The sequence below is a fragment of the Psittacula echo genome, assembly GCF_963264785.1.
Source record: "Psittacula echo genome assembly, chromosome: 18".
Taxonomy (NCBI): domain Eukaryota; kingdom Metazoa; phylum Chordata; class Aves; order Psittaciformes; family Psittacidae; genus Psittacula; species Psittacula echo.
The window spans coordinates 3,601,822-3,627,598 of NC_137754.1; the positions used below are offsets into that span (position 1 = coordinate 3,601,822).

The following is a 25,777-nucleotide window of genomic DNA, read 5'->3' on the forward strand; positions in this document are numbered from 1 at the left end:
GGGATACTTAGAGAGCTCTATGGCATGTCATTCACTTGGAAAAGGTTTCCATTCCCCTGGAAGTTGTAGGAGTGAGTTGCGATCCTGCTCCCAGTAATGCTGAAAGGTGGCAACTTGTGTTGGCATCAAGTTAGCAGGCTGAACTTTGTATGTGTGATCCACTGCTTCCTATTAGCACTGTAAAGCTGTAATCTTCCATAGCAGTATGTGCAATACCATTAACCTATGAAGATTTAGAGGCAACGCTATATTAATTAAAGGCTCATGGAAGATACCCCATATTTTGCTTTCCTCAAGTTCTTCGTGGTTACAGCCACCATGTAACTATGAACTCTGATACCTGCTCCAGTAGCATCGTCTCTGCAACTCAGTTACATCTTCTCCTCTTCTGTGTGCAGCTCCATTCCTCTCTTACTTATTTCTTTTCTCTTTTCAGTTCTAATGCTTATGGTTTCTTTTTCCAGTATGACAGACTTAACCTGCTCAAAGTAAGAATATGTTTTTCCTTTTTCTTTCTTTTTTCCCCCTCCATTACACTGTCTCTTGATTTTCATCATTCACATCCCCTATATTCTGATTCCAAGTGAGTTAAAAAAGAAGGTAAATAATATTGAAGATAGATACAGGGATTCAGCCTCCCTTCTCTTTGGACTGTTTTACCTGCAAAACAGAGGTCAGGGGGAAGGAATCTCCTCATGTTGAGTGGAGGCAAAAGATGAGGCTTGGATGTCAATATAATTGTGTGGAAGAGCTTAAGGACGGAGGAGCTGAAGTTTGGGGACATTCAAATGCAAGGGGCCGAAAAGAGTTACTGCAGTTAATGCAGCAGAGGGGGATGAAATCCTTTTGCAGTGTGCTGACACCACAGCATGTGCACCCTGATTTAGAAGACACAGCGATAGCGGTGTCTCTGTTTTGTCTATGCCAATTATAGCTTGATTATGAATCCTTTTTCCCCAGGAATTTGTGAGTTATGCCTTTTGCTTGTTAAGGCAAACAGATGGCAGAACAGATCTGCAGGAAAACCACTCCCATCTCAGACAAGGTGGTGTGTGTATGGTTTAAGATTAATTCTCCCAATTCTTTTTAGTACAGGCTGAATTCCATAAGGCATTTTTCTGTGTCCTACTTACAAAGGAGAATGACTTCAACCAGGCCCTTTATGAATGGAGGGTATGGCCGAGTATGGAAAAGTGTAGGAAGTAAAAGGAAATTCCTCTGGTTAGTTAATGAGCCATACTGTGTATTCAGTTCATATCCTATCCCCAGGATCTGGGGAAAGGCCTTAGGGGTGTTCTTTTTAACATCAACCTTCTGTATTCTGGCCTGTGGCACATACTGTGTTACTGTGGGGTTTTGTATTAGAAACCAGTGCAGTGAAACTGGCAGCAATGCCCAAGGTTGCAAGGGCTCCTTCAGGAATGAGATCCAGATGCCAGTAAGGTTGTCTGCAGGAGTGACATATAGGAAACAAAGGGAACTGAAAGCAGGGGGATGTAAAGAAAGAGCAGTGTAAGCAACCCCATGTCTACATAGAAATCTCTGGTCCAGTCTGATCTCATTAACACTTGGTACTTAACTTTCCCCTATTAAACATCCTGTACATCATCGGTCCTGTTGTGGGCTATCCCAGAGCAGGTAGTTCTGTGTCTCTGTGAATGTGAACTTAGCTCTGAGTGAAGCTTCCCCAGGCTCTGTTACAGGCTGGAGAGCAGTCCATTTCCCTTCATATTCCAGACTGGGTGACAAACACTCCCAGTCCAAGGGTCAGAAGCAAGATGGCTTCAAAGAAAGAAATGCAGTGAAATGTTGCTTCTGTCCTTGCGTATTGCCTCAGCTCTCCCATTGCAATGTGGACATGCATTGCTGCTTGGGGGAGAAGAATGGGCACAGCCATGTAGTAGTAAAAGGCTACAGGGCTCCCAAGCTTCATTGCCATTGGGTAAATCCACCTGAAAATGGGGAAAGCCTATATTGCCAGTGCTGCTCTATGTCCTGGCATTGGAAAGCCAGCCTGGCTGGAGTGGGAGTGTGAAGCTCTCTCTGTGCAGATAAATCTCACCTCCAGCTGAGAACTGCCAAATGAGACTTTCCAAGCTGAGCTGGCTTTTTCATATGCTCCAGTGTGCCGTGTGGCCTGTCCTCTCAAACCATCTGAAATGCCGTGATAAAGACACGTTCACATGTGAAATGATGCAAAACACGGTGCACTGAAATTCTGGAGGGGAAAAATACATCCCAGCCTCTTTTTTCTTGTTTTGCTTAGCTTTTCTGGTGATTTTCCCCTTCTTTTCAGCAGTTATCCTGGCTCCTTTTTAAAACTTAAGATGCTATTGAAAGTTTGCTGGATGGCTTTTGTGAGTCAAACTGTGTCCCTGCTTCTCCTAGTAGTTCTTCAAGGGCTTATTTGCACAGGGTCCCTTCAGTGCAATGTGATTTTTGCTACCTGGCCAGCAAGGATGAAGCCTCTCACAGACATGGCTGATGATGACTATGAGGAGCTCCCCTGGTGCTAGTGGATGCTGCTGTTCTGCAGAAGGGAGCAGTCTGTGTGTGTGTGCATGGGGACATGCACACGTTAGCCTGAATTGTTTCCTATGATGGACTCGTGCTTCTGGATTTGTTCTTTGTTCCTGTAACTGGAAATAACTGTTAGACCACACCATTGAAATCTTCTGTTTAACCCCACTTTCACTTCACTATTTGTACAAACCAGATTGGACCTAGTTTCTCTGACCATCTTTCTTTTGGATCCTAAGATCTCTGTGCTAACTAATGCTTCTCTTTTATTTTGTCCTTACAGAAAAGCCAGAGTTGGTATAATGTAAGTACTCCAGTTTCTCTTGGGTGAATACGGGCTGGGTACCTGGGTGGGGGGGAAAGGTGCAAAGGGGCTTTGCAGTGGCACTGGGGCATACTGACCATTTCCAAGAAGAAGAGATGGAAATGGCTCGGAACTGGCATCCTGAGGGAAGGGATGCCAGAGATAGAGAGCACACGCTTTGTCTTCTCAGTCACTCTTGTGATGATCTCCACATCCTGTACTTTACTGTTTCCCAGTAGCATTGGTCCTGATGTGACGGACAGAGCTGCCACCCTGCAAACCCTTTGCATCTCTCAGGGTGGTGTGGGGCGAGAGAGGAGCTGTTTTCTGTCTAACAAACTATAGCAAAACTCTCTTTTGCTTCTGCCTTGCTCTTGTTTTCATTCTGCAAGCATGTGTCGTTCCGCACAGTTAAACCCTCATGGCTCGAGTGCTCTAAAGTAGGTAGTTGGCAAATGCAGCAGCCATTCCATGTCCAGCAGCATGGAATGTTCCTGTAGACATCAGAACCAGTGATTTTGGCTGATTTGGATTTGACAGAGGCATGAGAGGCAGACTTGGTTACTTGCTGTATATGATCAGCACCAGGATAGCAGCAAGGACAGGAAAGGCCATGCTCTCAGGAGCAAATTGAAGCATGGAGGCAATGGCATTAAGAATGAAGGATAAACCACGGTAGGTCAGACTGGTGGAGATGTGGCAGAGAGGGGAAGGGGAGCGAGGCAGATTGGGCAAAAATGTGAGTCTGTGGCCATGGCTAAAGGTGACTTTTGCTATTAGTGCTTTTACTGTAGTTGCTGAGATCCATACCCTGCTGCATGGTGCTTTGCTGTGGTCTGCTTCTGTGGGTCTCTTGTGTTTTCATGTTCTCTCTATCTTATCTTTCTGTTCTCTTGTTTTTCCTCCATATATTTTCAGCATGAGAGACAGTACATCCGGAGAGTAAGCACTGGCTGCATTTTTTGTGGTTTCTCCCCCAATTATTTTCCTTTAGCAAACAAAACCAAGCCATTTTCTATTAGTAGAGGCATTCTGGCCAGATAAAAGCAGCAATGTAGATGGGCCACAAACTCCAGAAAGGCAGTCAAAGGCAGTTCTACTTGGCAGTATTATTACCATTACAAATGTGCTAATGTACCTCCTTGATATAGTTTCCCTTCTTTGCCAGCTCCTTCCAGGCAGCATTATTCTGGTGTTTGGACCATTCTGGTTCTTCTATTCCTTTCCCCATTGAGAGCAGCTCTAGAAATGAATCTGTGCAGTTTACCCCTTATGATTTCCTTTATTCACTTTGCACCACTTTGATTTTACATAAACTTCACTATGCTCAGAGCAAACACTCTCCACATTGGTCTTCGTGCCAGTTCAGCACTGTTGCTATATAAATACAAACCAATATACAGTCCTTGCCTCAAAGAGCACCCAGTCCTTAAACATCCTCAGAGCATCAGTGGTCAGAATGCCAGTTTCCTAAGATTACTTTAGGTTTTGCTGCTTTTAACTGCTCTTCTTGTGCTTGTAGCATTGGCAATTGGTCCTTGTCCTCTGGCAGTTGGAACCCTTCCTTTTCCCTCTCCTGGATGCCTTTTTTGTCTACTTTTTCCTTAAGATGCTACCAACTTCTCTCACCTTGTGCGTTCTCCTTTTGATCCTACTACTGCTTTTTGGGATTGACATCCCTATCAGATCGAGGGGTGGGAGAAAAGGGGTGAACCGAGGGTTGGTTTGGCAGACCAGCCCTGGCTTGGTCTTGGTGTGCTTTCTCTGCTTTGCCTTCCGAAGGACGAACACAAACTGGTCCAGGTGTGAGGTTTAGAAAAGAACATCAGTTTGAGAGCAAACGCTCAAGCTTTGCCCTGTGTCCGTGTCTTCGTGGTGGAAGAGCAGACCATGACTGGGCTGGCTAGGTTCGCTAACAGTGGGAAGAAGTCCCTGAGGTGATTCTCATGCCTTCAGTGAGGAACTGTAGACACAGAGACTCTGGTTTAGAAGAACTTGTTCTTAGAGCAGACTGGGTTTGGAGCAAATGCTGTGGGACAGGTGACCGTTTTCTTTGCTGCATTAATCAGCATAGCAGAACTGCTGTCAGAAGGGGGAATGTATGCTGTCCTTTTCCAGTCGTTTTCCTGTTGTCCAGAAGCAATGTAGATCTTCTTCCATAAAGAGTTAACAGCAAGTCCATCAGTTGTGCAAAGCAGATAAGATTTTCCTTCCCCCTTTTCTCCCTGCCCCTTCCATCTCTCCTGTTCTCTGTGGCTTGTGCTGAACCAGGCTGTACCTATCCCCGTTACTGTGCTGTCAGATCCCATCCCCCAGCAACAGTTGCTCTAAATTTCCTGTTGGAGGATCTGTTTGGGTATTAACAGGGAGCTCTGGACGTTAGGAGTCACCCTCTTCTCCCTGTTTCCCCCATCACATCATCGTGCCACCCTGTCCTGTCTCTCTCTGTTTGCAGTAGTTAATGTTTGCTGTCTCCACCTCCAGGTTAGCTCTTCCCATCAGTTGTGTCATTCATCCCTGCAATAGAGGTGGGTGGATGTGCAGACAGAAGCATCCTGGTGGGTTCTTTTTTGGAAGTAATCCCAAGAACAGTTTCCACCAAATAGGGCCATTCAGTAAAGCAATGCAGGTGCCTCACAGATGTCTCTAATCCTCACTGTTTGTCCTTCCCAGGCTTGTTGTTCCCTCATCATTGGGTGGCAGATGGATGCGCTGCTTCCTTCTGGCAGAGTTAAATGGGGAGACCTGTGTGCTGTCTAGCACCAGCAATGCTTTTGTGGTGTGTCTGAGCAGACAGAGCTCTTGTCAGGGATCAAACTGCAGCTGTTGGCCCTGGAATGGCACAGTGGCTTTGCATAGGCTTGTTTGGTCAGTTGGTGTTTTGGTTTCTGAGATCTGTGTGCCCAGTTTATTAGGAAGGATGAGGATTTACTTCAGGATACTCATTTCCATGGATTCAGTATTGTGGTTGAGCAGCACTGGTGCCATAGTGTGGATGTTTACCTGTTCATTTCTAAACTTGAGCAGAGAGATGGAGAGGCTGGGGACTAGAGGCAGAGGGGTATAGGGAGTTCCATTGCTCCAAGCAATCATCCTGGGACCTGCAGGGAGTTCTTTTGCTGGAGTCCTTCATTTCCAAAGTGACCTGATAACGGATGGAACCTGGAAAGAGCTGTGCTTTTTGAGAGGGCTCAGAAACACATATAGGAATAGCGGAGCCGTTAAGATTCCTAGCTGTGTGTGTCTCTCGTGCCTGATCCCTCATCACTATACACTTCAGACCAGTCTCTCCTTACTCCCCTCGCGCCTCCCCCAGCACACTCTGTCCAGCAACTTTCCATTACAGGAAACATCTGCTGGGAGGCAGGGCTGAGCCCGGGTTACTGCAGGGCATTGGCCGGCAGCATTACCCAGCTACAGTGACTTAAAGCATGTGTGAGTCGGTTCGGGATCTTCCCCACCCGATCCTTCCATGAGAAGCTGTAACAAAGACCGGGAGCTGCCTTTCGGAGCAGAGAGGGAATAGAGAGGAGGCACTGCAGGAATGGGAGTAACTGCTTTCTGGTTGAAAAAGGTGGACACAAACCCAAGCTGAAGCCCCCGAGCTGTTGGTCCTGGTGGTTGGAGCTGTATCAATTGCCAGCTCCTGTGCATCGAACCTTGGCTGGGAGCTGCACATGCCTTGCACTGACCTGCCTGGGACTGCTCAGGCTGCCAGCACCTCTGCAGTGCTGCTTTAAGGGATGCCCACAGCAAGAAGGTGGTGAGGCTGGAGCAGAGGAGCGCCAAGGTTGCCTGCCAGCACGCTTGCCCCAATGAGCTGCTTCTGCAAAGTCCTCTGGAGGGAAAACCCTCTTTCAGTTGTACAGAGCCTGCTAGGGCAGGCGACCTGAATGTGAGCAGGAGCACAGGAGAGCGCGCGTAACCCCCTGCCAAGCTGCTCTATCTCTTTCGACTTTGAATCTAAACAAGGAGCGGTGACAGCAGGAACAGGAAAAGTTCGACTGGGAGCACAGGGAGCTGTGCAGTGGGAGTGCTATGGATTCCTTGCTGGAGTGTGGGTCTCTCTGGGATCTGGTGCTGGATCACGAGCTGCCCTGTCTGCAGAGGGACCTGGACGGGTTTGCCGACTTGTCACGAGAATATGGATCAGATGAATTTCCAGCTGTGAGTGTCTCTAAACCCAACTGTTTGCCACTAACAGAAGCTCTGGTGCTGAGCAGAGGTGTCTGTTGTAGTACAGGCTTTAGGTCAGAGCATCCCTTACTGCAGGGAAGGGAGGGGGCACCCCTCCGCATGAAACTGTAGTGCTAAGCTGGGTTGCTGTAATGCACTGAACCCAAAGCTCAGAGCTGATTGTAATCTCTGTTCCCCCTGCTCCTTTTCCATCCTGTCTGCTTGTCCCAGGAAATCTTGGGCTTGGGGTTCTTGCTGGAGCCCACCTCTGGCCAAGATCTTTTCCAGATGTTCAGACTAGAAGCTATCTTCTATAATCACTTTGATTTCTGGGGAGGTTCCCTTTCTGCTTTGGAGATTTGTACTGCACAGCTGGAAGAGATAGGAGAGGGTTGGTGAATGGAAACGGAGATGGGGAGGGAAGAGGTTGTACCCCAGGTTACTTTGCCTTCCCTACATGTGAGAGAAAGAGCATGATAGATCAGGTAGGAGATGCGGGTCTCCTGCATTTGGATGTGTCTCTCTTTTGGTCAACTCTGCCTTCAGAAAATGCCCTGGCTGCTCTGAGCAGCTGCCAGCATGGGCATGGTGTGCAGGGGGGTCTGACATGGGCAGAGGCACGTTATAGAGCAGTAAACACCAGAGAGAAGCCAGCTCCTGGACTCCCTCCAGTTAACGGCACCGTGAGGCCAAGTCTCTGCAGAATGAGTGCGAAACACAGTTGAGTCACTGTGAGAGGATCTTCTGAGCCCCATAGGAGTGTTCTTGGTGTACAGTGGGTAGTTGTGGTTCACTGACTGACTTGATGGGGAAAGGAATGGGATGACTGCAGTGTTCCTGAGCTCTTGATGACAGCGACTGTTCAGGTCCCTTTGGCAGGGCTGCAGCTCTACTAAAGCACCTATTTCCTGTGTTGCTGTGCTGTTCCTGGGAGAGCTGGGGATTGGTGGCAAACTGATGCACTGCAAACATATGTCATACTTTGTACAGTGCAGGATTGCAGGAAAAGAGGTTTCTCCTGCAGCCACAGCTTCCATACGATTCCTTCTTGCTACCTCTGATGTGGGTATAGCTCTCCTGCCCTCTTCCAAGTCAGGTTCTCCTCCTCTTCCCACTTAATGCACTAAATCCCAAATCCTCCCATCTGTGTGTCTGCTGTGGTGGGAGCTCCTAGCCTTACGCTTTGTAAGTGCATCTGAGCCCCCTTCTCCTTACCAAGGTGTTCCCATTTTCCCACTCCGTTTCTCTGTGCTCATGCCTGCCCCTCTCTTTAACAGGCACTCTGTTATTTGCAGGTATTGAGTCCAACCTACAAACAGCGGAATGAAGACTTCAGGAAACTCTTCAAGCAGCTTCCTGACACGGAGCGCCTCATCGTAGGTAAGGTGCAGCCTGTGGTTTGGGGAGGAAATCCAACACACACATGCATGCAACTTGTTCTTCAGAGAGGTTGCCGCTGAGGAACAAGCCCATTGTGTCTTTCTTGTGCACAGATGGAACCCCCTCCTCACCGTTTCTAATGGGTTTCATCCCTTTTGCTTCAGAGAGAGCAACACTGATTTGTATCGGCTATGGCTCTGTTCCCTCATGATGCGAGGAGCACAGTGCTCCCCCAGGCCTGACAGTGTGTCAGCCTTGGAGCTCCCTCCTCCTTTGGTCAGCGCTGCGTGTCTCAACATACATGCCACTGAGCTTCCCTATTTTCCAACATCCCTGTTGCTCCCTATTCACACATGGCTGCCCTTCCCATATCCATTTAGCCTTTGGCCTTGCAGCTGATTAGTGATTGCCCAGTGCCTTGCATCTGGTCTTTTATGTAACTGATGAGCTCATACCATGTCTCATCCTGTTGAAAAGTGCACATTCTTAGCAGGGGAATAGAAATTGTTTAGGATGCTTAAAATGGGAGAGAAATGAACTAGAAGGCAGAAAGGAAAAGACACATGGGATGATAATAAGGCAAGATCGTGAGTCAGTAAGAGAGATTGTCTGTGACATGCCCTTAGGAGGAATCATACCCACTGGATAGAGCAGCAGCTGTGGCTCAGTTCCTTCTGGCTCTGCCTTTGGCTTTCTGCAGCACTGCGTTGAGTAGCTTCGCTGCTGCTGCTGATCCTCACCTTTAGGCTGTCCCATCTCCTGATTTTGATGCTCCTAAATGGCCATCTATTGTCCACCCACAGATTACTCATGCGCGCTGCAAAGAGACATTCTCCTGCAGGGCCGCCTCTACCTCTCTGAAAACTGGATCTGCTTTTACAGCAACATCTTCCGCTGGGAGACACTGGTAAGGCTGTCACACTGCTGCACATGTTCCGTGCCGGCAGGTCTGCTGACATGGCTTTATAAGCACTCTTCCCGTTGTCTCCCTCATCTTTACCTGTGTTCTTTCTCTGCCTTCCCCTTTCTGCATGGCTCTGACTGCAGCTGACGGTTCGCTTGAAGGATATCTGCTCGATGACCAAGGAAAAAACAGCACGGCTCATTCCTAATGCCATCCAAGTTTGCACTGACACTGAAAAGGTACATCCTTGAAGCCTCCACCTCTGCGGTCATCCCTTATGGCTGACAGGGGCAGGGAATATCATGGAATTGAGTGCTTGTGCTACCTGGAGCCTCGGAGGAGTAGAGCTTCTGCAGACCTCAGGCTGAGGCTGGAACACGTTGATCATACGTGGGGTGTGGGAACGGGTAGAAGATCTGGGTTATTTAGTAGCACATCACAAACAGAACTGTTTCTATGCTCAGATGCAAGCAAGAGGACTTGCAGCTGATTCTCTCCCAGTTTAAGCATCTTTGGGTGAGAAGCACTCAGCCTTCCTGTGGGGCATTTAGTTCTTGTACCCAAGAACCAAGTAGCTGTGCTATGTGGCTTGCTTAGTCCTATGAACTGGGAAGTGAACCAAACAGGCTTTTTTCTTCTTCTTCCCTTTATTGGGCCATTTCTGAACTGATTTTTCTCTTCATCTCTTCCCATTCAGCACTTTTTTACTTCCTTTGGGGCTCGAGACAGGACGTACATGATGATGTTCAGACTGTGGCAGAATGCTCTCCTTGACAAGGTACAGACACCAGCCTTTCAGTGCTGGGGTGGGATGGAAGGGAGGTGATGAATATATGCAGATGCAACTAATGTATGTGCATAAGAAGACATAGGGACAGTAAGCACATGTGTTTAGGTACATCACTGCAGGTGAAGTTCTCTCTTTTAACATGGAATTCTGTCTATGTACAGACATGCGGTAGATCCCACTTTGCCTCTGCTGAGGTGTGGAAGCATATGTCTTAGGAAGGAGTTTTTTTGAGGTCCGTAATTCAAGTGAAACAGCCCAGAAGAAAACAGTTAAAAATGGGACAGAATTAGCTCATTGCACAGGCAAAGCTCTTACTAAGTCTGTGTGTAGACTTCAAGGTAGGACAGAAAAGGGCATCCCAAAACCAGGCAGTGTTAGGTAGGGTTAAGGGCTCAGTGGATTGGATTGTACAATAAGGCAGGATATGCACCTCCTGTGAAGGGGCCCCACTTGTCCTGTATTTGATCCCAGTATATGTTCCACAATCCATTGAGTATTTCTGGCCTCCCTGCGGGACCAACACTCATGAACTGACATTATGGTGCCCCCAGCATTTCGGGATGTTTCTGGCTTGAGTTCATACCGTGCTGGAAGGTTTAAGTAATCAAGCACCCAGAATACCCTGTCCTGAAAATGAGGGTAGTAGTTGGTATGCCAAAGGATCGCTTTGCTTTGGGCGGCTTGTGTTGCTGCCATATGCTGTCATTTGAGCAGCCTTTTGGAGTTCCTGACAAAATTCAGTGCCCTTGCTTTCAAGGGCAAAGCAAATGGGAATGGAGATAAAGACAGGAACCGCTTCCAGAGCTCTTTTTGCAAACATAGGATCTGTGCTTGGCAAAAGAGAGGGAGAAAGAACCTGGTCCTTTTTTCCTGATGTGGATTAGAGTGCATGTGGGAAGAAGGTGAAACACATTTTTCTGGATAAAACTTTTCTTATTATAGGTTTTTTCCCCATGTTTTTGGTTGCTGCTTTTGGGAGCTAGATTAAAAATTTCCTGCCTTATTCCATGCAGTAACTATGGGAAGGATGCTCTCAAGTGAAAACATACATTGTTCTCTGTTCGCTCTTTAGCCTCTCTGTCCAAAGGAGCTCTGGCACTTTGTCCACCAGTGTTATGGGAACGAGCTGGGTCTGACCAGTGATGATGAAGACTACGTGCCTCCTGACGATGACTTCAACACAATGGGGTGAGTGAGGAGGAGTAAGCTCTGCCTGTGATGAAGAAAAGATGGCTTCAGGAGAGCAGGAGTCCTGATGTACATTGCATCCCTCAAACTGCTGATTGTCCCCAGTGGGAGATGCTGGGTCCCAGCCAAACGTTTGCCCTTAAATGTGTAATATCTATAAAGCTGAAAGCACAACATTTCCTCATGGAAGTTGGCAGGGATGAAATGCCTGCCTCTCTACCTGCTGGGCTAGATGAGCAGCTCTGTAAATGCCAAAGCATCCCATCACAAGGCCAGTCAGTGTGTTACATGGTCAGAAAGTGCTCATGTTCCCTGTACTGAGCCATTTCTGCTCCCGGTCAGCCTGGAAACCCCATAGAAATATTCTTACTTGCTCTGTGTGTCCAGTTGTAGCTGTACTGAGAGGGGTAAACATAAAAACCTGTGTTCTCTGTGGCGTCTCAGCTACTGTGAAGAAATCCCCGTGGAAGAGAATGAAGTCAACGACAGCTCCTCCAAAAGCAGCATGGAGGCCAAGCCAGAAGCTAGCCCTCAGCTGCCAAAGAAATCTGTCACTGCCAGCACACTGACATCCACAGGAAGCAGTGAAGCACCAGCCTCGGTAAGTGCTTCCTCTGTTGCAATGGGAGCAGTAATCCTTTCCTCTGGGACCCAGCTCATCTTCCTTGATGCTTACCCTTCAGCTCCTCTTCCACTGCAACAAACCTTGGTACTTGAATCAGCGCTATCTGTGAGCATGGCCTTTGGCCTTGGAAAGGTGTCCAAAGCATGCCTAAAGTCCTAAAATCCAGGGAACTGAGGGCTTTTAGGTGTAAAGAAATGGAGTGTTGGAGATAAAAGGCTTCTAATTTCTTCTCTGCCTTCAATTATTCCCTAGGAAACAGCATGTACCCTCCTAGTATTACAGCAGAGCAGACCTTGTTTAGATCATAGAATAATAGAATAGTTAGGGTTGGAAAGGACCAGTTTCAACACCCTGTGTCTAACTTCAGATTTTCCTAGCTGTACAGGGCTTGTTTGATAGCAAACCCAGTGTTGATGTGCTTGTCTGAACAAACAAAAAGCCCTGTGTACGTCCCCGGCTTGAGCTGTATGTGCTTCTTGGAGAGGAGGTGATCCCCTATGTCCATGTGTTTTACAAACACCGTATGGTAGCCTTGCTCCTCCCTCTGTTATTTAATATCCAGACACGTTGAGGCCAAAGATATGAAAATTGGCTCAAGGATGTGCAGATTTCAGAAATCACCCTGTTTCCAGGTGCTGACCTTGCCCTTGTTGTGCTCTCTCCTTGCTGCAGTTTGATGGAGTGCTACCAGAGGAGGAGGAGGCAGTGGCAGAGAGTCCTGTGGAAAAAGACATTGGCATTGCAAATATCATGGCAGAGAAGATAGAGATCATCAGCCCCGTGAACTCCCCTTCCCTAGACTTCAATGACAACGAAGACATTCCCACTGAGCTCAGTGACTCCTCAGAGACCCATGATGAAGGTATGTGGGGAAGGGCTGTGTCATCAGTGTTGTTTTCAGCCTTCTCCCATCCTTTCCAGTGAGGGACTGGATATTGAATTCCTTTTCTGGATCCTAATAGTTCAGAAGATGCAAAGAATTCCCATCCTGGGGATGTGGGGTGTTCGAAAGGTTGTCCCTATGTAGTGAATGACCCCTTCTGACGTTCCAACTGTTGTCCTGGGTCGGTGGGGGGAAAAGGGTTACAAGTACCAAATCTGGGGTCCTTCTTCACTGATACTGATGTCCTGGTGCTGTGAAAGCACATCCTCTGATATTGGCATGGATCATGGCTGAGTTTTGTGGGCCTGTTTCCCTATAGGGGAAGTCCAGGCCTTTTACGAGGATCTGAACGGGCGCCAGTATGTGAATGAGGTGTTCAACTTCAGCGTGGACAAGCTGTATGATTTGCTCTTCACGGACTCCCAGTTCCAGAGGGACTTCATGGAACAGCGCCGCTTCTCCGGTAAGCTGTCTGGCTTTATGTTCTAAAAGCATTGTCTAATTGTATGGAGGAAACAGGCTCTTCTTTCTGAACATCATCTAAAGCCTGATCCTGTGTTCAGGGTTTAACAGTGTGAGGAAGAAGCTTTTCTAGCTCCGTACCACACACTGGCACAGACATGTTCACAGTTAATGATGCAAAGAGAGTATCCCTTGGCATGCTGTAGTCCTCCTTTCCCTGTAACTGGAGGTTTAAAGCTGAAGGAGATAGGTCTTCTATATAAAATGTGGGTGTTTTTTCCCCTCTTCCAAGTGCAGGGAAAGGGGGAGAGGCTGAGGACATTTCTTTCACACTCAGTTGAGCTCTTGTGCTTCTGCAGCCAAGGGGAAGGCGATATATCCTGAGCATGGTTTATATGGTCATGCCTTTCCCTAGGGAATTGACCCGAGATCCCTCTCCAGTTACTTGAAGGAAATATTGTTTTGTCCTCTCAGATATTATCTTTCATCCCTGGAAGAAAGAAGAAAATGGCAATCAGACCAGAGTGATCTTGTACACCATTACCCTCACCAACCCTTTGGCCCCCAAAACTGCCACTGTCACTGAGACACAGGTATGTGGAAGAGGGAGCAGGGGTTTAATGCTCTGTAGAAACAGAGCTGTGATTGATTTCCTTGTCTTGGGCCTGCTGCTTTGCATGTTGTCGTTCTCCCTAGCCATTTTCCTTTACCTGCTTTTCTTACATTAACTTGCTACCCAGTATCACTGCAGACATGAATAGCTAATCTCAGACTTACACTGGATTGCACTGCAAGGAAAGGGCCATGCATTTTCCAGCAGAAGCAGAGTTGTTTGGGAACAAACCAGCACATGCTGACAATTGTGTGTGTGTGTTACCCAGGCTGGTGCTTTGTGAGCTGTGGTCAGTCCAGCACATGTTATTCATGAGCAGAGCACAAGAAAGCCAGATACTGTCTGGCCAGTGCTTCTCACAGCTCTACATAGAGATGTCCAGGCTGGTGAGGACAATTAGCTGACCTAAGTGATGGGCAAAGGGAGCAGCACACTGTCAGGCAGGCAAGGACCATTTTATTGCATGTTGTGAGCAAGCACCAAGCTGCACTTTGCTGTGTCCTCACTGCAGAGGTACGTGGAAATAGTCTGTAAGAAAAGCTGTGATTTGCGTATGGATGAGATCAGAAGCATGTAAAAGAAGTAATTGACATGTTTCTGCAGTGTTTAGAACCACAGAATCATTTATGCTAGAAAGGACCTCTGCTCAAAGCAGGGCCATTTTAGATCAGGCTGCTCCCTGACAAGCCAAACATCAGTTTAATGGAGTCCCAAGGAACTGGTCCTCATGTGGTGGTGTGTGTAACTGCATCTCTGGTACAAAATGCTGGGGGCTGAGCTGCTGGGACTGCATGGTCCTTTTGAAGTGTGCCTTTGAGAAACATCTGAGTGAAACCCTTGGTTTCTTTGAGCATACCTTCCCTTAAAGGTGAGATGTTCACAGGAGAATTGCAGACATGGAGCGTGGGTATGGGCTTGCTTTCCTGTTTGTGATAAAGTGCTGGTGAAGGTGCCAATCTATCAAGTCCGTGTTCTAACCAGACTAATAGTTGCCTTGCATGCTATCTTTTCTGCAGACAATGTACAAAGCCAGCCAAGAAAGCGAGTGCTATGTCATAGATGCAGAGGTGCTAACTCACGACGTCCCCTACCATGATTATTTCTACACCATTAACCGCTACACGTTGACTCGTGTTGCCAGAAACAAAAGCCGACTCAGGTACACTTCTTGGGGGATAAAAAGAGCCTTATTGATGACCAAAAGGCACCTTTGGGTGGGAGTTCTGCTGTTTGGTGTGTTAGAAGGGGTTGGCGAGAACTTAGCCTTATTTCTTTGTCCTGTTATGAAGAGTTGCCACAGGGGCGATAGCCTACAGTGGTGACACGGGGCAGACAATAGACCCAGTGCAGAGGAGTTATAGCTGGGTCGGGGAGAGCCTTTACAGGCTTCTCTTCCCCCCTCCTTAGAAGCAGTGGTTTGCAGGGCTGGCTGTCACACACAATCAACATGTGACATACTTGCAGGGGCTGGGCTTGGGGGGGACAAGGGGAGGAATTTGGTGCCAGGCAAAGCTATAGGCTTCACTAAGCAATATAAATGCCTGCCTGCTACATGGCTGAAGGTCTTGGGAGTCCTCTTGGGGGATGCTCTTGTGATGCCTTCCTGCCACTACCTTTGGAAGGCCTTTTTGTGCAGTGCTTCTGGAGAAACGTGAAGGGCTGAGACCATTCCAGAACTAACAGTGTGCAGGGTTATTTCTCATTTATTATTGACAAAGGAGTGTGAATTGATGTCGCCTCCAGGAAGCAAAACTGGGATAATGACTTTCCTTCCTTCCCGTAGGGTTTCCACAGAGCTACGTTACAGGAAACAGCCTTGGGGGCTGGTGAAATCCTTCATTGAGAAGAACTTTTGGAGTGGCCTAGAAGATTATTTCCGTCACTTGGGTAAGAGCAGTGATGAGTGGAGCTGCACAGTGTGGCACCTTCCATAGATAATGCATGCATCCCTGCAGCATGACATTGTCATACCTGCTGCCAGCCTACTGGGGATCAGACCTTGGAGGGTGAAACAGTAAAGTGTACTGCTGGTTCTTCTGCCATATGTTTCTTATGCTTAAAAGGCTGTATTATGTATGCTTTTTCGATTGTATAGGTAAACACATTTTTAAATGCTTTTTGCATGATAAGCCATAATTTCCAAGTAAGGGCTGCTCTTGAGGAAGAACTCTGAGACATGAAAGTGCTTAAAAACCATGTAGATGAGGCCCTCAGTGATATGGTTTAGTAGTGGTCTTGGCAGTCCTGGGGTAATGGTTGGACTTGATGATCTTAAAGGTCTTTTCCAACCTAACTGGTTATATGATTCTACGGTGTGTGGTGCATCCTCTGGCATGGGCCTCTCAGACCCTGCCTCTTGGCTGTGCCATTAGAAGGCTTCAATCTATATCTCTGCAAAGCCAAGGCCACTTCTATTAAACACTTCCCCTTGCTGCCTCTGCAGAGAGTGAGCTGACCAAGACAGAGAGCACGTACCTGGCTGAGGTGCACAGACAATCCCCCAAAGAGAAGGTGAGCAAGCAATCGACCGTGCGCCGGAGGAAACGCGCCCATGCCCACCTGCGGGTGCCGCACTTGGAGGAGGTGCTGAGCCCCGTCACCACCCCCACTGACGAGGAGGTTGCTCATCGGATCAAGCATGTGGCAGGTAAGGAACTGCAGGATCCCTCATTGCTTTGTGCAGGGTTAATGGGAAGAGGGGACAGGGCTTTCCAGGGCAGGGAGGATGGATTGGATTGATTTGATTTGATTTGATGAGGTGGAGGGGTGGGTAGAGGGAAAAGGGATGCGCTCCCCACTGGGCAGCATTTCCTAACCTGAACTCATTTATCTCTCTGTCTCCTCAGGTTCCACTCAGACACGGCACATCCCTGAGGAGAGCCCCAGCGGCTTCCACCTGCAGAGTGTCTCCAAGCTGCTCCTTGTCATCAGTTTTGTGTAAGTGATTTTCTTTGCTTTCCTTGTCAGCCTTTTATAAGCTTTGGTCCTTTTGTGTTCTGTGCTCCCCTGAGCCAGTTTTTACTCTCACGTATTCCTCTCTAGTCCCAAACTTCGCACAACACAGAGGAAGGAAAAGCAATGACAGGCAGAAAAGAGTGAATTAAGATTTCCCCCAAGTGTCCCATCAGGTCTTTTGTTTGGTTTGATCCCAGCTTTTGTCAGTGGTTAGCTGGCCACAGATCTGGCTCTATAAGTTCTGGATCTTATTTTACAAATACCTAAAGTAAATGAAGTACTTAAATAAATCACTTAAGTCAATATTTAAAAGAGAAGAATTCCAACAAGTAGAAAGTATTTATTATTTCAGGGACTCCGTTTAGAGATTTTTAGTGACATCTAGAAACTGTGGTTTTGGTTTTAGTTAAATTAAGTCATTCAATATAATCTGCCAACAAACTAGCAGTTATGATGAAAGATGACTGTGCCAGGCTCCCTGGGACTGCTGTGCTACCTTAAGAGGGCTCACTGTATGTGAGGAGTCTGTCTGTGGCTTCTTTCCTCTGGTCTGGCAAAACCTATTTGGGACTGGTCCTGGGCAGTGCTTTTGATGAGGATAGCATCTCAGAAAGAAGCTGGACCATTTAGAGATGATTTCTGCAAAATAAGAGTGGAAATACATGAAGCAAGAGAGATTGGCATGGTTTTATTGTTCAGCAGCAGGAGCTATGTTTGATTTGGGTCCCTTTTCTGCCACTACCTTTCACGAGAGCTGTTCTTGGACTTGGCTGGATGTGTGCTCAAAGAGAGCTGGCTGTGGGCATTTTTGTATCCCTGTGCTTGGTCTTTATACCTAGCCCCAGGTGTATTTACTGTTTCTTTGCCTTTTGGTAAGTAGTTTTCATGGGTTAGTGCTGCAGCGGATGCTGGGCAGGCACTGTGAGGTGGTACAGGAGCAGTGCAGACACAGCGGGGTTTTTTGTCACATAGAGAAATGGAAGCATGTTGTTAAACCCTGAGGAACAGCAGAAATTGGGCTCATTCTTAAGCTCCACTTGCCTTTTAGTGAGGTGGGAAGAAGCTGAGCTATTGACTGAGGTTTCTTTTCAATTTGAGCTCCTTCCTGCCTTTCCTTTTCCCAGTGGGGATAAAGACTGCAGAGGTTTGCAGCGGCAGCCCAGCTGGTTGCTGTAATGATGGGTAAGGTAATGTAAAGCAATGTAAGGATGAGAAGACAGCCTTGTGCTGTCTTTTGCTTACACAGCTCATGTTTTGCTGAGCATCTTTCACCATTAGCTGCAGGCACACAGTTAGGAATCTGTCCTTCTTGCTTCTCTTCCCACTGTTTCTTTCTTCCCTCCTTTCCCCATGTATCTTCTGCACTATTGAGCCCTCTCCCTTCAACCCTGTTTTTCCTGTTCTGTGTTGGTCTGTTTCTAACCTGCAGCTACTCCCTTTTCTCTTCCCTGCTCCCATTAGGATCTGTTTCAGGTACTGTCTCTCTCTTTTTTTACCTCTTTACTCTTCCATTTCCCTCCCTTTCTCTGCATTCAGCTCATCCACTCACCCACCCTGTTCTGTCTGATCCATCATCCCTGTCTTTCTGTCTCCTGTCTTCCTCGCTCACACATTTCTCCCACCAGGTGAAGCTTGGGGTTCTGATCACCTTTTGCTTTTAAATTAGATTAAAATCTAATTTAATTAGATTAAATTCCCACTCACATACAGCGTGGACCTGACACCTTCTGAAGGCCTCAGGTGTGACAGGCAAGCAGTGGGCTATGCAGTGCTCCTAATGAACGGTTCTCTTTATTCCCAGTCTGGTGCTGCTGGTCATTCTCAACATGATGCTGTTCTACAAGCTCTGGATGTTAGAATATACTACACAGACACTCACGGCGTGGCAGGGCTTGCGGCTACAGGAGAGGTACTATCTATCTATCTCATTTGCTTTGAACTGGGGAGGAGAATTTGGGTCTGTGACGCATAATCAGCTATTAGATAAGTGCTGTGAAAGGTACAGGTCCAGATGTCAGGAAGTTGTTGGAGCATGGGAGGAAGAGAAAGATCACAAAGAGAACACAGGGCACGGTTGCTGGCAGTAGGAGACGGGAAGCAGGGAAGTGTGATTGCAGATTGATTCAATTTCCTTAGTACTTGGTAGCACAGGGCCTTGTCCAAAGCTTTTTGGACATCCTATTTCAGTGTAGTGGCTGCTTGCTGTGTGCTGAGATGTGTGAAGCTCTATGCTGCATGGCAGCATTTCCCCATTTCCTTTGCAGAAAGCATGACAACAGCCAGGCTGAGTTTATTGTCAGGAACAGTATTTATTGTATAGACTCCCCCCAGTGTCTAGGGTTAAAGGCAACCAGACAGTTGCATCTCCCAGGATGTGCACATCTCCCCAGCAATGAGAGCACACTGCATTGGTTCCTCCCCCACTACAGCAACTTCTGCAAAAGGCACATCTTTGCTATTGATTCATACAGAGAAGCACTGTATCCGATTTAGGAAAGGCTAAGCATGCTTAAATGCACTTGTGCTCAAGAAAACATTTTACCCTTTAGGGTAAAAAGAATCAAACCGATTGATAGACTCTACACGCTCCCCCAATCCACTTTGCTTCCCCTCAGCTTCAGTTTCCCTGGGTTCACTGTTGCTTATGTCCTGCCTGACAGGTTACCCCAGTCTCAGACAGAATGGGCTCAGTTACTAGAATCTCAGCAGAAGTATCATGACTCAGAGCTACAGAAATGGCGCGAGATCATCAAATCTTCGGTGATGCTTCTAGATCAGGTAAGATCAGAGGGTCACTGTGTCCTCCTTCAGCCATGCCTGCTTCCACCTTAGTCCCTATGGAGAGGGCTGCTTGTCCCATACCTCAGTTCAGCTCATCTCCTCTCTGTTAGGTGGGAGAATGCTCTCTCATGGGCTCCCATCTTCTCAGTCCCCACTTGTACATCCCATCCCGAATGCACCACTCCCAGATTATAGTGTCCGTACTTTACATGGAGGAAGGAGGCACCAATAGGGAAAGAATTCCCAGTGTGTTCTCACCTCGAGGGTGGCATCACAGTGGAGAAATTTCTTGTCTTGCAGATGAAGGATTCACTAATAAATCTTCAGAATGGCATCGGGTCCCGGGACTTCGGGTCAGATCCAGAGGAGAAACGGAAACGTTTCCACTAACAGGCAGGAATGCAGGAGGCCAGAGGACGGTGTGCAATATGTGTAAATAGGATATATAAATATATATATATAAATATATATATATACAGAATATAAATATATATATTATATACAGATTTTAAGAGAAAAAAACAAAACAAAGCCTACGTATCGAGAGGAAGGATTGACCTCCAACACTGGCTGAAATGGAGCGTCTCGGTGGTAGTGTGCTGTGTGTGTGTGGGGAGGGCTGTGCTCTCCCGGCACTGAGGTGTGCTTAGGGGCACCTCGGAGCGTGCTCCCCTGGGCCTGTGCACCACCCTTGTGTAATATTCCTGCCTGTCTGTCTGTCTGATGTTGTTTCAAAGGGAAGCATCAGAGTGAGTGCCCTCCCCACCCCTCCCCTGCGCATGAAGGTCCCTGGGTGACTGTGTTTATCTGTACACGCAAAGGGGACACTGTCAACTTCCTTACCTTGCTGGCTTCAGGGCAGAGAGGTTTTGGCAGTCGCTGTCAATCCCTTGCAGAACTATTCCACATTCAGAGAGGAGGCTGCAATGAGAGGTGCTGTAGGTCTGCAAAGAACATCTCTCGCTGGCATCTTCTGTACGTCTTGGAGCAGAGAATGCCATTTACTGTGGTGCCAGCCAGCCTGGTTCAGAGAGCAGAGCACAGCACATAAATGAGCTGAAATGCTTTCTCCAAACAGTAGTTTGGTGCCTTCTGTTATAGATACTGCATTAACAGCCAAGGAGGTGGTGGGGAGGGGAGTATCTGCCTACAAGGTGCACGGATGGAGGAGAGCCATGCTGCAGGAAGCACGCTTCCATCCTTTTGACAGTGTCCCCTGTAGTTCTCTGCTTTCCATGCGCTTGGGCCCCTGCCATTGAGCCATCCCTATGCTGAAGATCTGTATTGGTGCTGAAAGGGTGACTGCCTGTGTGACTCCCCATGATGGGGGAGTATCCCAACTGGAAAAGCAAACCAAAACTAGTATTGATTTGCAACTGCTCCCACTCCCCTGCTCAGCAAATTTCCCTCCTGCCCCTGGTCTGAGAGACCATTTTGCTTATGCCTTGTCTTACGAACTCTATGGGAAAACAGTAGGGAGAGAAAGAACAGCTTCTTTTCTTGCATGTCTACATCTATGTAGAAACAAGGGCTCTGAAAGTCCAGGAGAAGTTAGGAAGGGTCATGGGGACCAAAAAAAAGGAAAGGAAAAAGGGACCATCAGTGGGTGGCAGGATAGAATCTGGAGCGTGTCTGTGGTGTAAGGTATCTGACTGGTATCCTTTGTAAGCTGGATAGTGAGGCTCTACCTCTGTAAGCAAGTCAGGTGGTAGAGCTGCATTAAAAAGACATGAAAATCCATTAAATATGGATTTTCACTTGTTCTAGGGGATAATTCTGGACTCCTGTTAGCAGGCAAATGAGGAAGAGAGGCAGCAAGACTGTACCCAAAACCACTGCAACTGCCTGGGATGCAGGATGCTTGCCTGAATGTTTAATCAGTGCTTTTTCATCTTACCCAGCCAAGTAGATTAGGTGACGCACGAGGTCCTCAGTGTCCACCTTGTTCAACACCAGGATTTTCCCACCTTCTGAATGGCAGGAGGGAGTCAGCTGCATATTCCCTGTATGCAAACAGTGCGGTTGTAGCTTGTCTGCTGTCTCTAGCTCCAATGGGTGCTGCAAGAGCAGGGGACAAAAGGGTGAGTAACTGCTCCTTGTATCTCATCCTCATGGAGTCCAAGGAAAACCCTCCCAAGCTCCCACATTCCAGTGCACATACATGTAACCCACTGATTTCTCCCACCCTGCCTATAGTTTTCACAACACAACACGTCCCACAGAAGACTCACATTTGAAGAAGCACAGATGAACACGGGTTATTAAAGAGACATTTGCGAGTGTGAAAGCAAGGTACAATTGGGGAAAAAAATGCCTCAGCAACTAGAGACTAGTGTGTATTTATGACTATTTAATTTAATGCTGCTGACTACTGTTCCTCCCTGACTTTGTTCCAGGGAGGCTGCTGAAATGGCTACTGTACAATGAAACTGAGGTGCTAGTGTGTTCTGTGGCTTGTCTTGGGATAGGAGGGCCCCAATTCCCCACTGTGACTTGACACACTGGCCAAGAAGTCCCGTTTCCCCATTTAGTCCCACAATTACTGTAGCATTCTCAAGCACTAACACTCAGTCTGCCTGCACATTGCTTTAAACTGAGTTTAACACGTTTGGCCCATATCCTGACACAAAGCAATGTTAAATCCTTCAATAAACAGCACAAGGGTGGCCATCACCAAACAGATCTTGTACATGCAGTGACCTTCAGACTGAGGAAGGTTTCTCTTTCTCACATTCCTAGTTATTTACTGTCTTTTTGCCACTTGGCACCAAGTCAGGCTTGCAGTTGGACAGGATTCATAACATTTTATTGCCTCTTAATTTATCACAGGAGTAATAAAAGAGAAAAAAAGCAAGGTCTTTTTCTTAGGGCTAACCCCATAATGGCACTAGAAGTGAGAGCTTAAAGAAAACCTTGGCATGTTTTCACCTAGATGCCTTCCTGCCTAGAGCTATGACAGGAATCACCTGCTACTGCAGCTGAGTCCCAGTTGACAGATTAATTCCTTTCACAGCCATAGAAAATGTTGGACCAGTCAGTTTATGATGCTATTTCCTGGAGAAATCAGCAATGCTTTCTAGGAGCAAGGCAGAGCAACCTGAATAGTGTTACTTCCACCTTCCTTACACAGTCACAGCTAAGGGTTTCCATTGTCAGGGCTTCCCATCTTTACTCGCTTACCTGTGCCAGAAATCCCATGTCAATGGCAGGGCTTTTAATAGCTCCTGGTAGCTGTGTTTCCTGCTGAGTGCTCCCTCTGACCCTTCTGCTGCTGCCAATCTGCCAGGTGAGCGCAGCTGGGGTTTGGTTTGCAGCATCTGAAAAGCTACAGAAGAGATGTCTAGCAAAGCATTTCTCCAGCCAAACCTGCAGACTAATGCCAACAGCTCGTAGCCTAATTCTGGCTGAGTAAGATGCTACCTACTGGGAGGAGGGAGTAAGGAGACACAAGGCTATTTATATATTGTGCATATCTGGGAGAAGAATATACCTGCTAATCCTAGCTTGCTTCTGTTAAATACATGCCTTCAGTGCTTACTTTAAGAGGTGTTTGGGTTATGGCATCTGGGACGAGCTCAAAGTGAATACGAGACCTGGAGAACTGCATTCGTAAACCAGATACTAAACTATATCTGTAGCATCCCCAAGACAGGGTCGTTGCTGGGTCTGCACATTCAGCTTGACAGAGAAAGGTACCTGCAATGGTAAGAGTAGGAGTGAGCTATGAGTTAAATGGGTAACCACGCACCAGTGACCTGGTGCTCAACAACTAACCAGTAATCCAAGGCAGAAAACCTCAGTATTAATTGATATTAACTGATACTAACTTCTGCATAAATCCTTTCTGGCTCCCTGAAGTCCTTTGGGAGAAGAGAAAAAGGTCACACAACTTCGATCTCCCCTAACATACCTCAATTACACTGCTGCCATGGAGTATGCATTTACACACAGCTTACAGCCTGCTGTCTGACTGCCTGACCCCGCTTGTCTGCTTCAGATCTAATAAAGGGAAACTGAAGAGAGATGCAACATGCCTTTAGTAGAAGTATGACCATGAATTGAAAGAGCAGAAAGCCAAGATGTGAGTTAATGCCTATGAAAAACCCCTCTCCGAAGGTCAGTACCCATCTTAGTACAGCCATCCCATGCAGGAGGAGGCTAAGGCACAGCAGAGCAAACACAGGGAGCGATCAGTGCAGACCTCCTACAGCCTGAGAGGACTTCTTTTGCAGTGTTTCTGTGCTGAACTGGCCATTTTAACCAGGTAGGGCTCTATCAGTCAGCATCTGCTTCTCCCAGTGAGGATGGAAGTGAACCCCTTCCTGATTTAGAGGTGGGACTTCCACAGCATGTGGAAAAGCACAGTCAGTGACACACTGACTGGCTCAGGGGAGGTGATTCCATCACGATCATCAAGGCAGCTGCTGCCATCCCACAGACCAGCGCTTCCTGCTGGACTCTCAAGATCTTCCAATGGGATCTCTGCCAGGCTCGCTGCCACTCATCATAGCACAGTCAGGTGGATTCGGGCTTAGTCTTTTCAGACAGTCTCAGCACTAAATAGGCGGCAGGGGCTTGCTTAGAACAATACTGAAACAGAGACTCTTAAACCAAAGCACCTGAGGTAAGTGGCTCACAGAACATTCATGTCAGTATAGTTCCCAAGAGGATCCATTCCCCCTGCCCGGCATGCTCTGATCTCTGCAGCATGAGTCTCTCTGTGCCATAATACCTTATTCTAGATGTGCACACTGGCCAAATAATCTCCTCGTGTCTTGACTGAGATTATTTCCCGTCTAGCCAGACAGCATGGGCTTTCCTCAGCATGGTGACGTGCCATGCCCTCCTCTCCTACACATGTTCTGCAGTGCTTGCTATGGCTTTTCCCTCTCCCTTCACACCTTTGCTGCTGGACAATCATTCCCTGTATCATGGATGGACTGACCTGGTGCTGTCCCTGCTCGCCTTCCCTTGCTACAGTCTGTATGCTCTTTAAGTGAATGTGGTTTATTTTTGTTCAGTAGGGAAAAGGACTTCCTTCTGCTGAAGGAATTATATTTGCACATGGCTCAGGGAGGTACCTCTCCTCTGGCCGTTTCTGTTACCTCACTCATTTAGGCCAATTCCATTGCTAACGTTCAATGGCCACCTTCCCCAACCCGAACTCCCAGAATAGTTAGGGAATAAAACTAATGTGCAGCTCAGGCTCTAGAGCCATTCGGTTGTCTCTCAGTTTTGGCCTCAATCTGCCCCAGATTTGGGAGAGCGTCTGTTACAAAACAGCATCTTTATCCTGCAAAGAGGTGGAGCCTGTGCCACCCGCGCCTCGCTCCCCATCCTCACAAGCCCACCTCCATCATGGAGCAGACACAGTAGCACTAACCTGGCTCTTGGTCGGGGCAGAGGGAGGAGCAGCAGAGCCATTGCAGCGTTCCAAGGAGTGGCATCACAGGGCTGTGGCACCTCGGGGACGTGACCATGCTGGTGGCATCCTTCTCCCATCACATGCTCCAGGGGCTGGGTAAAGCTGCTATAAACCTGGGAGCATGTTCTCCCCACCCGAGGCGCTGGATACCGCAACCCAACTACTGTGTGTAACTGCGACTTAACGGGGATCGCATCCCATCGGCACGGAATGAGGGGTACAATCACCCCTTATGGGGTTCCCCCTGAGCCCAGGAGGTGGGGGGCTGTTGGCTAGGGCCTGTAGCACTAAGGTGAACTCTGGGGTTGGGGGGAGGACCCCGCGGTTTTGTTTTAGGAGTTGTCTAACTGTCATAAACTTTGCGCTGTGCGCAAGAACGCAGTAAAATGATAATGAAACTTACCTGCTAGAACCTAGGAGTTGTAAAGGCTGTGCAGCCAAACCTTAATGTAAAGTAGCTAGTACAATGGAAGTACAGTATAAATTAAAACAAAAATCTATCAAACAAGCAGTGCGACTCGTGAGTGCTTTGTTCTCTTTATTATCCTGCCTGTTCTGAAGTCTCTTCGGTCATTTCCAAGTACAGAGAGAGTCTTTTCAGACACCAACCAGGACCATTGCGTCCAGCACCACCACCCCTGAAAAATCACTTTTGTTCCTTTTTCGCTATATTTACACACCATTTTCTCCTGCCTAGATCAACACAGGACAGTATCTGGCTGCAGGAACTGGAAAAGTGAAAGATATGTCCAAGAAAAAGCATCTTAAGAA

General features: G+C 47.5%; 1 protein-coding gene across 8 annotated transcripts in view; it reads left to right on the forward strand.

Annotated features, from left to right (window-relative positions):
• The window catches only part of GRAMD1B (GRAM domain containing 1B), a gene marked incomplete at both ends in the record, with an annotated part of 79,989 nt that extends 60,018 nt beyond the window's left edge, over positions 1–19,971 (forward strand). For 4 of the 8 annotated variants that reach the window (XM_080631523.1, XM_080631524.1, XM_080631525.1 and 1 more), the window contains 17 exons: positions 2,804–2,824; positions 8,296–8,380; positions 9,184–9,287; positions 9,428–9,523; positions 9,982–10,062; positions 11,147–11,262; positions 11,707–11,863; positions 12,560–12,749; positions 13,090–13,233; positions 13,707–13,825; positions 14,862–15,004; positions 15,629–15,732; positions 16,289–16,492; positions 16,692–16,782; positions 18,602–18,709; positions 19,461–19,578; positions 19,882–19,971. In XM_080631523.1, coding sequence (XP_080487649.1) covers positions 2,804–2,824; positions 8,296–8,380; positions 9,184–9,287; positions 9,428–9,523; positions 9,982–10,062; positions 11,147–11,262; positions 11,707–11,863; positions 12,560–12,749; positions 13,090–13,233; positions 13,707–13,825; positions 14,862–15,004; positions 15,629–15,732; positions 16,289–16,492; positions 16,692–16,782; positions 18,602–18,709; positions 19,461–19,578; positions 19,882–19,971 — 1,971 coding nt within the window. Of the gene's footprint in view, positions 1–464; positions 489–2,803; positions 2,825–3,742; positions 3,767–8,295; positions 8,381–9,183; positions 9,288–9,427; positions 9,524–9,981; positions 10,063–11,146; positions 11,263–11,649; positions 11,864–12,559; positions 12,750–13,089; positions 13,234–13,706; positions 13,826–14,861; positions 15,005–15,628; positions 15,733–16,288; positions 16,493–16,691; positions 16,783–18,261; positions 18,274–18,601; positions 18,710–19,460; positions 19,579–19,881 lie in introns of all 8 variants that reach the window. The other 4 variants (XM_080631520.1, XM_080631519.1, XM_080631522.1 and 1 more) reach the window with 4 other exon arrangements.
• Between the last annotated feature and the right edge of the window lie 5,806 nt (positions 19,972–25,777).